This window comes from Balaenoptera ricei, chromosome 20 (assembly GCF_028023285.1).
Source record: "Balaenoptera ricei isolate mBalRic1 chromosome 20, mBalRic1.hap2, whole genome shotgun sequence".
Classification (NCBI taxonomy): Eukaryota; Metazoa; Chordata; class Mammalia; order Artiodactyla; family Balaenopteridae; genus Balaenoptera; species Balaenoptera ricei.
The window spans coordinates 12,434,915-12,451,919 of NC_082658.1; the positions used below are offsets into that span (position 1 = coordinate 12,434,915).

General features: G+C 59.8%; 2 protein-coding genes across 4 annotated transcripts; both read right to left on the reverse strand.

Moving 5' to 3' along the window:
- Positions 1 to 1,525: 1,525 nt before the first annotated feature.
- PCYT2 (phosphate cytidylyltransferase 2, ethanolamine) lies at positions 1,526 to 8,895 on the reverse strand. The gene is made up of 13 exons (XM_059908056.1): positions 8,741 to 8,895; positions 6,791 to 6,879; positions 6,047 to 6,208; positions 5,724 to 5,790; positions 4,970 to 5,054; positions 4,756 to 4,800; positions 3,894 to 4,032; positions 3,552 to 3,634; positions 3,225 to 3,302; positions 2,981 to 3,046; positions 2,750 to 2,815; positions 2,386 to 2,474; positions 1,526 to 2,300 (listed from the first exon to the last, which is right to left on the reverse strand). Exons 1-13 carry the CDS (start codon positions 8,827 to 8,829, stop codon positions 2,189 to 2,191), a joined length of 1,170 nt encoding a protein of 389 aa, XP_059764039.1. The 5' UTR covers positions 8,830 to 8,895; the 3' UTR covers positions 1,526 to 2,188.
- A 293-nt stretch (positions 8,896 to 9,188) lies between these two features.
- Positions 9,189 to 15,783, reverse strand: SIRT7 (sirtuin 7). 3 transcript variants are annotated; one of them, XR_009499665.1, is made up of 11 exons: positions 15,653 to 15,782; positions 15,445 to 15,582; positions 15,253 to 15,357; positions 13,500 to 13,570; positions 13,338 to 13,410; positions 11,846 to 11,944; positions 11,535 to 11,771; positions 11,285 to 11,365; positions 11,000 to 11,106; positions 10,467 to 10,552; positions 9,787 to 9,876 (listed from the first exon to the last, which is right to left on the reverse strand). XR_009499665.1 is itself a non-coding variant. In XM_059908054.1 (10 exons), the coding sequence occupies exons 1-10, from the start codon at positions 15,743 to 15,745 to the stop codon at positions 9,678 to 9,680; spliced, it is 1,203 nt and encodes a 400-aa protein (XP_059764037.1). In that variant the 5' UTR covers positions 15,746 to 15,780; the 3' UTR covers positions 9,189 to 9,677. The 3 variants fall into 3 exon arrangements, 2 of the variants coding, with proteins under 2 accessions (XP_059764037.1, XP_059764038.1); XM_059908054.1 differs by lacking the exon at positions 10,467 to 10,552 and having other exon boundaries at positions 9,189 to 9,876; positions 15,653 to 15,780; XM_059908055.1 differs by lacking the exons at positions 9,787 to 9,876; positions 10,467 to 10,552 and having other exon boundaries at positions 11,006 to 11,106; positions 11,285 to 11,450; positions 15,653 to 15,783.
- Positions 15,784 to 17,005: the final 1,222 nt, after the last annotated feature.

Sequence of the window (17,005 nt, forward strand, 5' to 3'; positions counted from 1 at the left end):
GGCCTGGGAGCTCTTTGTTCAGCCCTCCCTAGACCCACAGGGAAGCAGATATCCCCAAAGCAATGGGTGCTGCCCCACCTTGAGGAGGGAGGGGCTGTGTAGGGCCAAAGCTCCTGAGCACAACTGCCTTGTGCCAGCCTCCCCCAACCTCCCCCCGCCCCACACTCAGGCTAATTCCTTAATTCACTTGTGGGGATCTTAGCAGGTTGATTTGCCCTCCCCACCCCCAATGAAGTTGACTTGAGTCCTTGGCCTGAGCCCTGGTCCCAGAGGTCTGCAGCCTGTCTCAGTGGTGTCCCCCACCCCCATGGGGCCTTGCCAGCTGAGCCTCAGGGGGCCCAAGGGAGCTGGACCCACCGGCCCTCCACTTAGGCTGGGGGTGGGACCGCAATCCTGCTGCACCTGGGTGGACCAGTCTCTGGAGGCGCCTACCTCCTGGCCGCCCAGGCCCTGAGTCTCCTCCAACCGTGGCTCACCTGGGGCTTCCTGACTGCTGCTGTGGACTGTCCCCCAGTCCTCACCTTGCGGTACCACCCAGCAGGGGGTTCTCAGCAGGCCTAGGGCTGACTCCAGTCTCAAGAGGAACCCTCCGGCCGCTCCTGTGTCCCACCCTCACATCAGAGTCTACAGGGGACTGGCTGATCCCTGCCGCCCAGGGATCTGAGCGTGGGAAGGTCTGGCATCACCGGCCTCCTGAAATTGGGGGCCCAGGTGGGGCAGAGGCGCAGGGAGGGCCCTGTGCCTCTCACAGCTTAGTGAGCTCCCCCCACTCGAGGAGGGAACAAAGGAAGCAGGGCAGTAGCTGCCCGGCCAGGGTGCGTGCACCACAGTCCCCCACTGCAGCTTCCTGCACGGGTTCTAGGCTGGACCTTAAGGACCAAAAGAAAGGACAGGCCCACCTTCCAGAAGGAATGAACGCTGGCCAGGGGCTCCCATGGGGCCAGGCCACAGGGTACTCCAGCCCCATCTAGCTCAGCAGCTGCAGGGCAGAGGCCATCCTGGAAGGAACTGGCAGAGGACTGAAAAAACATCACAGTCCTCACTCTTGAACACCACAGAGCCATAAACCACTGCCACTGTTCCCCCCACCCCACCCCATCAAGAGGTGACCGGGGTCAGCACCCTGCAGCCACTGCACTACTCCAAGTGTACTCTGACTTGGGTGCAGAAGACCCTGAGATTCTGTAGACCTGGCCAGGGAGCAGCCCCTAATTCCTTCCTGGATCAGGTAGCCCAGGGTAGCCCACGCGACATCATGTGGGCCGTGGGGTGTCAGCCTCTCATTTTCCCCATGACAGATCCTGGGGCCAAAGGTACTCTGTTGGTCCTTGCCTCCCTCCCCTCTTTTTTTGTCGCCTGCCACGTGGGAGGAAGCTGGAGGTGCCTGGGGGCCCAGATCTGGGGGGTTCCTTGCTGCCATCATGCTGCCTGCTGCCCCCCTCCTTGCTGGGTGGGCAGTGGGGAGCAGGGCCAAGGTGGTGGGTTTCCTGGTCCTGCCCTGCAGGGTGGGGAGCCTGAGGCAGAGCACCTCCCAGCAGGTTTATTCAGTTGCACACCAGCTGGTCAGGTACAAAACCGAGAACAGTCTGTGGGGAGGCTGGCCCGGGAAGCAGGGGGCGCAGCGTCCGGGCGTCAGGCCCCGGGGCATCAGGGACACACTGCAGGGCAGAGGCCGCTCACGTGGGAGGCGGCATGGTCTGCACTCTGAGGAGGAAAGGGGGCGAGCCCCTGGGTCACTGCTCCCTGAAGCTGGCTCCCACGGAGGCCGGGCGGGCAGGAAGGCCACCGCCTCGAGCTGGGCAGTGGGGGACATCCAGGGTCTGCACGAGCTTCCTGGGGGCAGAATGGGGAGCAGCAGCGGAGCCGGAAGGATGGAAACTGGGCCTTCCCGGGCATGCAGGGTGGCACCCCTCTGTTGAAGGTGCCCCCTGCTCATCCTGCCTGTTGGGCTGCTCCACTGTGCTGGATCCCCTCACTGTGCAGCTCGGCAGGAAGGGCAGGAGGGCCTGCTGCAAGACGGACACCTCACGGGCAGGGTGAAAGGCAGTGTCCTCCACACCAGCCCTTCCACGGCCGGGTGGTTGGAAAGGAGGGCACCGCAGCTTCGTTAAAAACCGAGCCAAGCTCCCGAGGCAGGGCTGGGACAGGGCCAGCACTCGGAGGGCCCTTGGCGACCTCTCCCCTCTGGTCAGAAGTCACAGTCACTCTCCCTCTCGGGCCGTGCCTCCTGCTGACTCATGGCCTCCAGGAAGGCCAGCTCCTTGGCCTCCTTCTTCTGGTTCCGGGCCTCGTACTCCAGCCTGGGGGCCAGGTGGGGGTGAGTGGTGCACCCAGACCCAGGCCTCAGCGGCTCCCCGTGCCCCCAGCAGCCTGGCTGAGACTCACCTGTTCTTGATGATGCGCTGGACAATGAGATCCGTGGTGAGGTCATTCCCACTGTCGATCTGACAGAAAATACCCCTTCTTTTGGGCTCCTGGAGGCCAGGAGGAGGAGGAGGTGAGAGCCCTCCTTTGGACCCCAAGGAGACTGCCCTGCTGCCCTGGCTCAGAGAGTTCCCACCCCACTATGGTGGGGGCAGTTATTCCTACCCGTTAGCAACCTGCCTCCTTAAGCCGTGAGGCCATCAGCGTGGCAGCTGTCACCCCGCCCATTTCCCAGACAGGCATGATGAGGTGCGGGGGCGTTAGGTGGCTGGGAAGCATCAGACAGTGGCCACCTCATGTCTGTCGAGGGCCCAGCATGACCCACCTCATATGGGTCGGAGCCATCCTTGTCAGGCACGATTTCCGTCTTCCCATGACACACCAGGTCCACCTGGGGAGGAGGCGGGGGTCACGGAGCCCTCCCAGCATCTCCCCCCATGGTCCCCTGCCCCCAGAAGGCCCTCTCCAGGGAAGCAGCCTGGGCTCAGAGAGCTGGCCTGGCCCCACTCAGTCAAGACCCTCCCTGGAAGCCGCCCGCCAGGAGCCCCGTCCTCACCTTGAAGTGATCCAGGAGCTCTGCTGTGACCGAGTACGGGGCCCCAATCACCACTTCGGACACGTACTGGGCGGAAAGAGAGCACAGCTGGTTAGATGGGCCTCACCAGGCTGCAGGGTAGGGGCTGAGAGGCAGCATGGTGAAGCCCCAGGCTCCTGTACCCCGGGGAGGGTCCTGGGGAGGAGCAGCTCCAGCCTGGGAAGGAGACGCCACTGGGCCTGCCCACCTGCCCGCCTGCACTCACCCGGCAGGCCAGCACGCTCAGGGTCCGCTCATGCAGGTTCATGATAGGGTAGTTCTTCCCCTTGTAGTGGTTAACCTCCTAGAGGCAGAGCACGGTTGGGTCAGCTGGTGACCTCGGGGGTGGGCTGGGGTGGGAGTGAGGCCGTGCTCCCTCCCAACAATCCCTCGTGGGGCGTCTGCCAGTGTGGGGAAGCCCTGGATGGGAGGCTCTCCCTGGGCTTCTCCCTGGGAAGAGGCCCAAGCTTGCCACCTCTGCCTCGCCTGTGCCCAACCCCAACCCTAGGAGCCCCTCCAGAGCCCCCACGCTACCGGCTGCCCCGGCTGAGACCTGGTCAAAGTGCAAGCCGGCGATGACGTAGGGCCTCTCCGCCAGGCCATGTACCTTCTCCAGGAAGTCCACGTGCCCGATGTCTGCGCCCAGGTTAAGGATCGAGGAACCAACGAGGAGCGGCCACCCACAGAAGCAGGGGCTCGGACAGGTACCTTCCCACCCACCTGCTCATGCCTCTCCATGCTGATAGCGGTGCCCCTGCACCCCACCCCAATCCTGGGCCTTTGAGAGTCAGGGAGGCCCCTCTAGGCCCCATAGCCCACTGGGGCAGATGTGGAAGCGCACAGAAAAGGCCTGGGGCAGGGACAACCCCGCCCCCCCCCAAGTCCCAGAGGATACGGAACAGGTCAAAAGCACCAGCCACGTAAATGACCGTCTCCCCTGGCTGGGGCTCCTTCCCCGAAGCAAACTGGATGATCTTCTGGGATGTCTGTAAAAACTGGGACACCCCCGTCCAAGGGTTCCGCCCCCCAGGACACTGTAAGCCGAGAACAACCTGGTCAGTGACAGAGGCCTCGCAGGCACGTCCCTTGCCTGTGCCCATCCTTGGGCCTGCCCACATCCGCCTGTCAGTCTGCTCTGGGAGGCACAGGTGTGAGATGGCGGGGGCAGGTATGGGGGCTATAGGCCAGGACTCCAAACCCCTAGCCACAGCCTGCCACTCGCTTGTCGCTCCGCTGTTGTTTCCAGGCAGACATGTCAGGCAGAGATGCCTGGCTGGCAGGTGCCTGGTTCACACCACGACCAGGCTGGGCGGGGCTGCTCTGGCCGGTGGGACTGGGGTTCTGCCCCACGGCCACAGCAGGCGCTGCAGCCAACACCACCTTGGCCTGGCAACGAACCCGCTAGGAAGCGGCCAGCGGACACGGCCCTCGTGGGGACCTGGCACCCTGAGGCCACCGTCTGGTCACCCGGGAGGAGCCTCCTGAGGAAAGTGTCTCCCCGGAGGGTGTCGGGTGAGAGAGCTACAGAGGGAGAGAGGACCAGGCCACCTGGTTAGAGACCCCTCGTTCGCGGGCAGTCCTCACTCCTCCTCCACGCAGTGGCCGCTGCGACCGGCCAGCCGGCAAGACTGGCGGTCAGTACCCGGTCAGTGTCCAGAAAGCAGGGAGCAGGGTAGAGGGCAAGGCTCCAGGCCAGCCTTTCCCCAGGGGTGGCCTGGGGGTTGGGCAGCGGCCCGGACAGCACAGGCGACACTCACCTTGCCAAAGCTGTCTGCGTACTCCCGGTACTCAGAGGACATCTCCTGCACGGAAGGGCAGGGGGTTGAGGGGCCTTGCCCTCCAGACGCAACCAACCCCAGGACACCGAAGCTTGCTGTCCTAGTGCCCACTGAGGGGCAAGGGTGGGGTAGGCGATCCCTCCCTCCCAGCCCTGAGACCTCGGGGATTCCGCTCTGGCCCCCAAAGACTCACCTGGCTGCTGTGATGGGCCTTGGTCACGAGCAGCATGCGGCCAACGAGGTCTGTGGTGGACACCCCCTGGGTGCGCTTGCATTCTCTGGGAAAAGAGGTGGGGTTGGGGCTCTCATCCTGGGATACACCTGCAAGGCTGCACCTCCTATGGGCACCTAATTTGCCCCACCTAAAGGGCAACTCTGCTTGTGGCTGAGTCTACCGTGGTCCAGCCCCCAGCCATGCTGTGCACAGACCCGGGCGTCTCCTTGCTACTCTCAGCCACAACAAAAAACCAAGACCAGGAGAGTGGAGGGACCACTGAAATTTTATCAACCAAAGGAAATGACTGGACAGAAGAACGCTGTCACCAAGCCCCAAGTTCGCAGTGTCGGGGTGAGCAGGCCATACAGGGGTGGCTCTGGTCCTGTTCTGTCCACTGACGCCCAGGTCCTGCCTCACTACACACTCCCTGCCAAGGGAACCCCAGGCTTCACTGCCTCACTCAAGCCGCTGGCCACACTGGCCTTTTCAATTAAAGTGACTCAAATATAAGCCAGCTCCCCAGTCATACCCCACATTTCCCCTGCTTAGCAGCCGCCCGTGGCCAGTGGCTACCGTACTGGGCGGTGCAGATGTATGGCACCCCCAGCTCCAGTCCAGGCCACGAGAAACAGGCCGTGGCCTGGACGCTGCCCTCACAGACAGAAGGTGCTCGATGGGAGCTGGGTGCCCCGCTCCTCGAAAAGCGGGGCACTCAGCAAGTAGAGCTTACCTGTACCTCCCAGCCTGCTTCACTTCCTCGTAGGTGTCCCGGCCATCTACAGTCAGCGTGATGTCATCTAAGGGGTGACACGCACACGAGAACAAGGATCTTAACCCAAAGCCATGAAAACCTCCAGGCCCACACCTCCACTCCAGGCCTGCCCTGGTGTGAGTGTGCTCCTTTCTGGGGAAGGACCCAGAGCTTCCTCAGACCCTCAAAGGGCTCTGTGCTCCCCAAAGTGTGAGGAGGCCAGCACCTCCGGACGCCCTCTGATGGTCATGTCTGGAGCTGCCCAAGTCCCCTGCCCCGGGGGCTCTGCTCTGCCCACTCACTCCCGTGGACGCAGAAGTCGCAGCTGTACTTGTCCAGCGTCTCCAGCGTGGTGACATAGGGGGCTGCTGGCACCACTTCGTCCACCCACTTGATGGCCTGCACCATCTTGTACCTTTCCTCCTGAGTGAACACCGGGGGCCCCTTGTGCTTGGCGATCTCCTCTAGGGAGAGAGAAGAGGGCAAAGGACAAGGTGGGTGACCCCTGGAAGGCTGGCCACAGGACCACTGGCCCCTCCTCAGAAGTCCCCTCCCAGAATTGAGCAGGGTCTGCGGCCACATGAGGGCTCACGGTGGGAGGCTGTCTCTCATCAGGCCCTCAGCCCACGAGGCAGGACCACAAGAAGCAGCCCTGCTCTGTCCTCTGTGAGCCAGTACAGGCGCTGCGGACGCACTTGCTGGGTAACTGCATGCCCCTCACCCCCAGCCAACCAGAGTTCCAGGTACGGTCCGGGGCTCCCTTTGATGGCTGGGTGCTCTGTCCTCAAAAGCCTTGGGAACCAGGAAGGGGGTAGGAAGTGGGCGGCATACCTGGACTGATCCACTGGACCACCCCTGCCCCCCAAGCTCATGACAGGATGCAAGATGGGAAAGCTCTGGATGGCTTGGAGTGGGCTGGGGCTGGGGCGAGCCTGTGGAGCTGCACTTCTGGGGAGGACGGCTGGGCCTGGCCCTACCCACCACGGGGACCTATGGTGCCTGTCACGGGCGTGGGGGAGGAGGGTGGGCCTGGCAGCCCGGCTTACCGTCAGTGTGTACACCCACGATGAGGTGGTCACCCATGGCCCGTGCCTGGCGCAGCTGGTTGGAGTGGCCATAATGTACCATGTCATAGCTGTGAAGAGGGCAGGGCCGTCATCCCAGTGTTGGGGGTGCAGTCTTGCTCCTCTACAGTGTCCTTAGGAAGCCCTCTGAGAAGCCACCATGGGGAACTGCTCCCAGGGTCCGGCTGGGCCTGGGCTTTCAGAGGGGCGGGGTGCTCAGCTCTCCACATTACTGATCCCTGGGCTCAAGGTCAGACTGAGCGAGCATGGCTGTGCCCGGGGACAAGGCCTGGCGGACCTGAGGGCTGGTGAGTGCACAGAACAGCCCCTGCTCCCCACACCTGGGACAGCACTCTGCCCTCAGCCCCTCCCCTTCCCAAATGCAAACTGTCACGGGCAGTCCCTTTGAGACGTAATAGAAACCAATGTTAGTTCAGTGGTGGACTGGGCTTTGTACTACCGTGAAACAGCCAGACAGTCCCGGGGGCCAACACGAAACAAAGTCCAGCCAATGAACAAGGGCTGTTGCTGGCTTTAGAAATCCTGCCTGCTCCCCAGGGCCTCTGGTAACTCAGTGAGGCTTTGCTCTCTGGGGCCAACAACCACCTCCCTATCGCCTGGTTCTAGAGCTTTCATCCTCAAATCCAGGCCTGGTTAAGAGTGAACTCTCAGCTGAAGGCCACACACAGCACCACAGCTCCACTCGGGTTGCCATGTGTGGCGGGGGGGACCTCCACTTCTCTGTGGGCCCTGAGGTGGGCCCTCATGCTCACTCTGCTTCTTCCCAGCCTTGTATTGCCCTCTGAGTAGGTGAAGCTGTCCCTGCTTCTCCAGATGACCCAGGTGTACAAAACCATTCTACTCAGCGCCACCTGCTAGCCCCACCCCAGCACATCAGGCCCCAGCAGACAAGCCAGTGGGGCACAGGGCTCTGGTCCTGGGCTAAGGGAAGAGGGAAGTCCAAATTCAGGAGCCTGGCAGGCCCTTGTGCCCACTGGACAGGCTAGGCAGAAGAAGGGTGCACGGCACAGAATGCAGGGTGGACCTGGGTCCAGACTGTATCCCAGTCACTGTGGCCTGTGGCTGTGGCCTGCTGGAGCAGGGGCCAGGCCTGGTCAGGGCCAAGGTCAGAGTCAACGGACAGGAAGCCACGCCCCCTCCACAAGGTGACTCAGGTGCAGGCCCAGGAGTATGGCAGCCCCACTTGCTGGCCGCTGAAGCCCTGGGCTAGCCCAGATGTTTTTCTTTCTCTGCTTCCATCAAATAAGGTCTGAGGAAGCAACCAAGACGTCAAGTTATCACTAGAGGTTCACTTTCCTCCTGTCTGCTGACAGCCTCAAACCTATCTCAACACCACTTCAGCTGTCTGGCTTGCCAGAAGAAAGGAAGTTGGGCATTGTAGCCCTCCTCAGATGGACCCAGGAGCCTGGGGGCTTCACTAGGGTCTTACGCAGATCGGGCAATGCCTGCGCTGACGCTTGCCCAGATACCTAGGAGAACCTTCCTGGTTTTGTGCCGGCAAGCTGCGAGCCGGACAGGGAGAACTCTGGGAAGACATTTTGGGTGCACGGCTCCTTCGGAGAAAGAGAGCTCCTAGGGCACCGAAATGATTAAAGTCATCAAGGTAAGACACGCAACTTTGGCCACTATCGTGCACGAGTTAGGCAGGTGAGACCGCCTGGCTGGGTCTCCGGCTTAAAGGCAAACGTGAGAGAAGGAGCGTCCGGGGAAGGCGCTCATGTAGGGATCCGCAGAAAGACTCCAGCAACCCTCAACCGCGCTGCCCGCGGCGACGCGGTGGCCCGGGTTCGAGGCGTCCTACGCGGCCGAGGCGCCGCCCGACCCGCGCTAGCCGGCCGCCCGACCCCGGCGAAGGCGGCCACAGCTGTCACCGCGGCCGCGCCCGCGACCCCCGCCCCCCGCCGCGCTCACCAGCCGTCGCACCACACCCGCACGGCGCGCCTGCCCCCTGGACCCGGCCGCTCGGCGCCGCCTGCCTCCCCGTGCCCGTTCCGGATCATGGCCCCGAACCGGCGGCGCGGCACGGCCGGCTCCCCACTCCCAGCCGCCGCAGCTCGCGCACGCACGCGCCGTCACGCGGGCCTCACCCGCCTCTCACGGCCAATGGCGAGCGCCGCCCCGCCCCACGCGCGGAGCACCGCCCCCTCACCTCCCCCGCGCGGCCAATGGCGAGCCCCGCCCGGGCCGGGCCCCGCCCCTCCGCTCCCGGCCAATGGCCTGCGCCCACAAGCCTTCAGCTCCCACCTGGAGCAGCGGATGGGGCAGGACCACGTGGGGCGCATCCGCCCCTCCAGGAGTCTCGCCAGGCGCCCGCTGCCACCCACCGCTTCAGAAAGACAGTCACTCGGTGACACTAGAAGACAGTGCAGAGATATTTAATAACAATAAAAAGGCCTGCTGAGAGCCAAGGCTCAAAAACCACTCCTTTGCAGCATACCCAATACAGAAAAAGGCTTCTATAAATTTAACATTTTTAGTAAGAAGTGGCAGAAATAAGAGTTGAGGCCCCTGAGACTAGCCTAGTGAATGAGGTAAGGCAGCCGTGTGCTTCCTCTTAGCTGGCCAGGTGTGAAATAACCCGAGTCCTGTTTTCACAGAGGGTGTGGCTGCCACCTCTTTAGAAGAGGCTGCTTGGGCGAGGTGTCTTCCATCATTAGGCCCATGCGGGGGGCAACCACAGCAGTGCAAGGGAGCTTTCCACAAGGACAAATGGCTAAACACGTCAGGGTGAAAATGTCACCCCCAGAGAATTCCAGGGGCAGTCCTGGCCTTAACAGTGCCACTTGCCCCTGAACAAGAGTCCCGGCCATTTGCAAAGTGCCATCATTGTTCTCAGTCAAGCACCAGGTTACGTTGCTTTCTTCCTTTTTGTGCGTTTGGTGCAGCCCCTGCCAAACCAGCCGCCCAGGACAGGGGCTGAGCTAAGTGGTGCACCCCGGTCCCCAGGCCCAGGTTCTTCTCGACTTCTGCACAGCGACTTGCGACTGTGGCTGCCTTCTTCACCCGCACGCAGGGGAGTGGCCAGCGAGAAGATGGGGTCCTGCCACCTACGCAAAGGGAAAGCTGGGTCAGGCGTGCCTGGGAGCCCCTCACAATCACAACCCGCCCCAGGACGGGAAAGCTGACTGAGGTTACCCTGCGTCCCTCCCACGTCTTAACCATGGCTGGGCTTTGCTCAGTGGTAGCTCCAGAACATCTGCGAGAGGAGTAAGCTCCGCGAGTAACTCAAAGGCCAGCACCCAGACTAGCCCAGCCTCTGCAGAACTCAGTCCTCGTCGGTGATTGAGGGGGCTGTGCACACATGGGGTAGGGCGGCAGTAGCCCCAGGAAGGGTGAGTCACTAGCCAACTCTGGGCCCCACCTTTCACTTGTATGGCCAGGGACAGGTAGACCAGACCCTCTTCCCCTTCCCAGACTGCAGGACTTGACGGGAGGGAAGCTGACTAGGGAGACGTGGCCTAAACACTACACCGTGAAGAGATCATGTGTCTGACTGAGATGTAGAACCACATATCATAAACTTAATATACAGATAAGCACTGATAAAGAAAATGAGCTAAGTTAATGTGAAAAAAAAAAAAAAAAAAGTACAGTACACAATAGGCCCACATTACAGAACACCACGAACATAACATACAAGAATTGCCAGGCCCAGAAGGTGAAGGGATCCTTAATTCTCGAACCCTTTGATTAAAAGAAGTTATTGATTTCCCCTATAAGACCCTGAAAATTCACAGAGAAAGAAAGTGTAAACTTTTCACTCAATACACACACCACGTCTAAATTATCACAAATTCTGTATTAAGGCACAATTTGTTTAAGCTTCCCCAAAGTATTCCAGCTCCCCAAGCCAAGTGCACCCAGATCCTGATGAGCAGAGTTGCTGAGAACACATCCCTTCAAGGCACCTTCCCGTCCAGGCTGCCTGAGGTGAAGGGGGACATCCAGGCGTACCCTGGCAGATTCCCTCTCCCCGCAGGAATCACACCAGCCAGGACACCTCAGCCAATGCTGGGGCTGGTCCCTGCAGAGGCCACCACACTACAGTCACACCTCAGATGCCATCTGCCACAGCTCAGAGCTTTCTCTACACTCAGCTCACGAAAGACAACACACACAATCCATCCACACAGGGGCAGGGAAGCGGGGGATGTGCCTGTGCCCCCTCACCTGCTGTAGCGGGGGATCTCCAGGCCCAGCTCATCCATGAGGAGCCGCATGACGTCATCACACTTTCCGTGCAGCTTCAGGGCAGCCCAGTCATCCTTCGGGGTCCACTGGGGACAGGAGAAGGTAAGTGAGGACAGCACCTCACTCCTTCCCAATGGCCTGCTGGCCTTGGCCCCTACTCAGCCAGACCTCCGTGGTGCATTAGTGTAGGACATAAATGTCCCAGGGATCGCTGGCTCTCCTAAGGCCCGGGTCTAAGGAGGCACCTCGGAGCACCTGAGTTACCTGCAAGTTCACAATGTAGAGCTTGGGCCGCCGGCTGGGGGGCTTGGTCATGCACCAGAGGTGTGGATACTTCTTTAGAACCTGCGGGAATGGACGGATGGACAGACAGACCACACACACACACACACACACACACACACACACACACACACACCAGGGAAGGAGGCTACAGGAAGCTGGGGTCTAAGGCTGAGCTGGCCAGATGTGGGCAGGCTCACCCCTGTTCCCATCCACGGTGCCATTCGCATACCTTTAAGCTGGAACCTAAGCACAGGATTGTGTCTGCTCTGCTGGCAGCCTGGGTGGCCGCCTCCCAGTTCAGAGGCTGTCCCAGTGTCCCCCTCTCCCCAAAGTGCACGATGGTGTCCCGGAGCTGGGCCCCGCACTTGTGGCAGGTGCGGCCGGTCTGGTGTCGGTGCAAGGCGGTGCGCTCCGTCACATCAAACACCCGCACATACTCCCTGTTGGGAGTGCAGGCTGTGCAGACCTGAAGAGAGTAGGGCCCTGTGAGCAGGAGCCACTGGCCTGCCCAGGCCCCCGAGTCCCAGAGGGACCGCTCACTTCGATATACATGTTCCCGTGGAGCTCCGACATGGCTGTGCGAGGCAGCCCGCTCCGCAGGTGGAGCCCGTCACAGTTCTGAGACACCACGTGCTGCACCTGGAAGGGCGACAGCGGCAGTCAGCAGGAGGAAGGGGGGAAGCAGCACTCAGGAGTGAAACCATACCGAGCCCTGCCTGCCCCAGAGCCCCCAAACCAGCAGCAACTCCGACCCTGCACAAAGCATCGAAGGCAAACCCAGGGCAGCAGGCTGGTCCCAGCAGGACTCAGGAGGCTCCGGTGGGGAGGGCACTGGGCCCGCCCCCAACGACTCAGAAGCCCTAGAAGCCCCCAGGAGGGCAAATGTTTGCACTGCCCCCTCTTGGCTGGAAAGGAGCTTGGGGCCCAAACTGATGCTCTCTTGGGTCATCATGCTTCAGGTCCTTGAAGGCCCAGGAGGCTCGACCCCTTCCCCACTCGGTTGCAGGTGCTTAGCAGAGGATCTCCAGAGGTTTCCTACTAGCCTCCCCTGTATCTAGGTGGCTCCTGAGGTCTGTGGGAAAAATGCAAGAGAAACACAAGGGGAAGGGGCTACCCTCACGAGCTCTGGGCCTGTGTGGACCCTCTATGTGAAGATTCAGTGGAGAGGCGGCCCTCTACTCTTGGAGAGGAAACACAGGAGGAGTAGAGGTAGGCTCAAACCAGGAATCTAAACTGCTTGGTGGGCACTCATCACAGGGTCCACTGGCTGATAGAAGTAGGATGCAGTTGTCACCTGGGCACCAAGGTGGCCCTCCTGGTCCTCGCCGTGGACCCAGTGAGTACAATCAGCCCTCCATATCCGACGGTTCTATATCCGCAGATTCAACCAACCAAAGATCAAAAATATTCAGGGAAAAAAAAATCCAGAAAGTTCCAAAAAGCAAAACTTGAATTTGCCACACACTGGCAAGCATCTGTGTAGCATTTACGTCGTATTTATACCGGTTTAAGTAGCACTGGCATTTTATTAGGTATTACAAGTAATTCAGAGATGATTTAAAGTATGTGGGGTGGGGAGGACTTCCCTGGTGGTGAGTGGTTAAGAATCCGCCTGCCAATGCAGGGGACGTGGGTTCGAGCCCTGGTCCGGGAAGATCCCACATGCCGCAAAGCCACTAAGCCTGTGCGCCACAACTTCTGAGCCTGCGCGCCTAGAGCCTGAACCCCGCAACAAGAGAAGCCACCGCAGTGAGAAGCCCGCGCACCGCAATGAAGAGTAGCCCCTGGTCGTCGCAACTAGAGAAAAGCCCGCTCGCAGCAACGAAGACCCAACGCAGCCAAAAATAAAATAAATAAAATAAATTTATTTTAAAAATAAATAAATAAGTAAATAATAAAGTATGGGGGGGAGGTGTGCAGGTTATATACAAACACTACGCCATTTTATACAAGGGACTTGAGCACCCTCAGCTTTTGGTATCCAAGGGGGATACCGAAGGATGGCTGTACACCAGCCACCCTGGGCTCTTACCAGCTTCTGCTCGTGTAAGCAGGCGATGCTCATGTGGGTGAGGGTCGGCTCGGCCTCACTCAGGTCAGCAGCACTGCCAGGTAGAAGGGAAATGAAGGTGAGGAGAGCTTCAAGGTCAGGTCCCTGCTCAACTAGGTGGGAAGGCTGTGCTAGGCTGCTTACCTAATGCTTCTTCCTTTCTGAAGCAGCGTCCACACTCCATTAGGACCCCGGTAATCTGGGATAGAAGCTGCCTGCAGGTTCAGAAAGGAGATAAGCCCAGTGAAAAGACATCACTGTAGGCACTGGCAGAATTCCCAATAATTTCTCCCAGCCCTTTGAGAAGTGCTGGCCCACAGACTGGCCTCAATTCGTTCCTCAGGCTGAGCATTTCCTAGTCTAACCTGTCCTCCCAGATGGAGTGCACCCCCTGTGGCTCCTTCCCTCTGCCAGGACCCCTGCACCCAAACCCGGTCCAGCTCATCCTTCTAGGCTCCAAGGAGCCCTGCCCGCCCTGGGAGCCTCTCTAGCATGTAGTACAGCCTGGACTCTGTGGCCATGTCTGTCCTCATACGGAGAGCGAGGACTGGTTAGGCTCACTGCACGCCTCCCTCCACGTTCTCACATCCTGATGCTGTAAGTGTTTCCTGGCCTACCTTCACACAGACCAACCTCTTCAATGAGATAAACATTACTGAATTTCCCAAGTTCCCAATCCAGTGTAACAGAGCCACCCCGAGAGAAGAAAACAGAGAGTGTGCCAGGATCAAGGTGCCCTGTGCTTCCTGAGGTGTGAGTGACCTCCCTCGTAGGGAGCCCTGTCTCTTCCCTGCTGCTAAAGCTCAGAAAAATGCCCACCTGACCAGTGGGTCTGACTCACATGGAAAAAAGGGAACCTTAAACAGTAACACTCAGAGCAAATTAATGAACAGCATGTGGCTTTAGTAACTGCTTACAGTTCTTTAAAAGGTGGTATTACTGCTTTTACATAATCTAATGACAAGAATTCACATGTGCCAGGGCTCCAGGTGTTGATAAGTTAAAGCAGGTAACATACCTCACACATTCTCACTACTGGGCTTCTTCAGTCATCCCTGTATGGAGTGTCTTACTTCGTGTCTGTAAAATCTTACTCACCCTTCAAGGCCCAGACTCAATGCCACTTCTCACAGAAAAACAACCAGATGGGTTTCCCAGCTCTCAGAGACCACAGAGGGCATATCTGGATTTCTATTCTAGCAGCCTAGCACAGCCAGCTTCACATTACAGTCATTCATTTATATGGTTTATTATCATCACCTACGGACCTCTCCACAGAAATCCTTGCTATTCACCTCTGCTGGGCCTACATGTAGATCACACTCAGCTTGCACCCAGCAATTAAACAACGTGCTATCCACACTGTCAAAGCTAGTCACGTTCTACCACCCAGGTAGCTTCCTGATAAAACTTATCAAAAGCCAAAACATTTCTCTTCCTTACCTGGTGCACTCTAATGCATACTGCCTTGTATTCCACTTACCTTACTTCAATATTCAGGACACACAATGAATGGGGAATCAGAAGGTAGTTTAGGGCTTAGCTCGGCCCATATAACCTTGGGACAAGCACCGAAGTATTACACCCCGTTTTTATCTCTCTTCCTTTACTGTCTCTAACTGGGTACAATAGAAAATTCAAGCATTTAAGAATGTTTATCTACTTAGCGAAGTTCCAAATAGAGTCATTCTGAGTTTCTCTAAAAAAACAAAGACCCTCAACAGGTGCTTTTAAGGCGAGCTTTTGCGAATCGGTACTGTTGCTTAACAGAATACGGTGTTTGGTGCTGGGGTCCGACACCCAGAAGGGGGCGCCCCCCGCCCGCCCCCGGCGGTCCGTGTTTCGCACAACCTGGGAGCCGACCCGAGGCGCGGCCGTCCCCGCCTCGTCTCCTTACCGTGCTGATCCCCGCGCCCGTGTAGACGACCAGGTGCTTGGCGTTGCGGACGGCGCTAGCCAGCTCCCGGACTTTCCTCCGCAGCTCCTCCGGGTCGTCGCACACCTGCCGAGACGCCGAGGCCGGTCGTGAGCCGGCCCCGGCCCGCCCGCGCCCCGGCCCCCGCCCGGCCCGCCCGCACCCCGGACTCGCCTCCTCCTGCCGCCGCTTCAGGCCCTCGCGCCGCCTGCTCCGGCCCTGCAGCTCGGTCACCAGGTCCTCGCTCTCGGCCAGAAGCCGGCCCTCCTCCGCGCTGCGCTCGGCCGCCGCCTTCCTCAGGATGCGCGACACCTGCGGGCGCGGGGTGGGCGGTGAGGACGACGCGGACTGGGGGCGCGGCGCGGGGCGGGCAACGCCGTACCTGGCGGAGGCGCTCCCTCTGCTGCTCCTCCCGCAGCCTCCGGACCCGCTCCGCCGCCTTGCGCTCCGACCGGCTCAGACCCCCGGCGGCCATCACTCCCGGGGAGACTCGCGCTTCCGCTTCCGCCTCCCGGCAGGCCGCGCGCCGACACATGCGCACGAGGCCCGCCCCGCCCTTCCGCCCCACCCTTGCGTCGCCCCAAGGAAGCACCTGCCAGTCTCTTTAAAAGGTGTTTATTGATCATATACAAAATAAAGAAAACCTTATATATCACAAACATACACTATGTACAGCAATAAATACCCGGGGCCCGGCCCAGTGCCGCCCCTCCTGGACAATAATTTAGCAATAAATACTGCACAGGGCAGGGAGGGCGCGAGGCCGCCGCCACCCAGGTCAGCCAGAGTGCTCCAGTAGGGCCCCTCCCCACCTGGATCTTCAACAACCCCCCGCCCACCCCGGCAGATCCCAGCGTACCCACCCCACCTCCTGTCTTCAGCCCTAGGCAGGGCAGGCAGGGTCTGATCAACTCTGCTCCGCCCACCTCTCAGCGCCAGGAGAGCAGCAGAGCTGGACACACTGGACAGCCCTTGTCCTGCTGCCCTAAGATGCCAGGAGAAGGCTTTCTGTACCCACTCCCGTTTGGTTAAAGGCTTCAGATTGAGGGGATGTGGGGAAGGGTGGGGCTGGGACATGAGGCTGTTAGAGGGGTCCCCCTTCACAGGTCATCGGGGACGAGCTCTCCTACACTCCAGCTCAGACTGAAGGGACACCCACGTACCAAGGCTGCTGCTGCAGAGTGGGGTGGAAATGTGTGCGACTGGTCCAACAGGTACAGCACATGCTCAGGACACACAGGCCAGAGCAGGACAAGCCATCAGTCTCGAGGGCCTGCCTCTTCCCATCTGCTTCAAAACCAGGCAGCCAAAAGGAAGGCGAAAACCGGTCAGCAAGAATTATTCAGTGGCTTCTGGGGGAAAAAAATCGTTAATGTGTTGGTTCCTTTCACCAAACCACAGCCTAAAAAAGTAACTTAAAAGATCCTAGAGCGGAAACAGTGTTGCAGGCTGTGGCTTCCCAGCTGTGGACGGAAGCTTTGGCCAACCGGCCACCCCAGAGAGGGAAGTCGCAGGGACAAGATGGGGCTCGACCACCCATCCCAAAGCAGGCTGCAGCTGATCAGAGCCGTGGGCCCAGCCACAGACCATCAAGGCTGCTGCTGCTGATCAGGGTTGTGCCCAGACCTGAAGCCTGGACCAAGAGTAGAAAAGCCTCCAGGGAGGCCTGGCACCCGGCAGAAACCAGCACACCACACAGCAGCCACAACTTCTCACCTGCACAAACGCAGTGCCA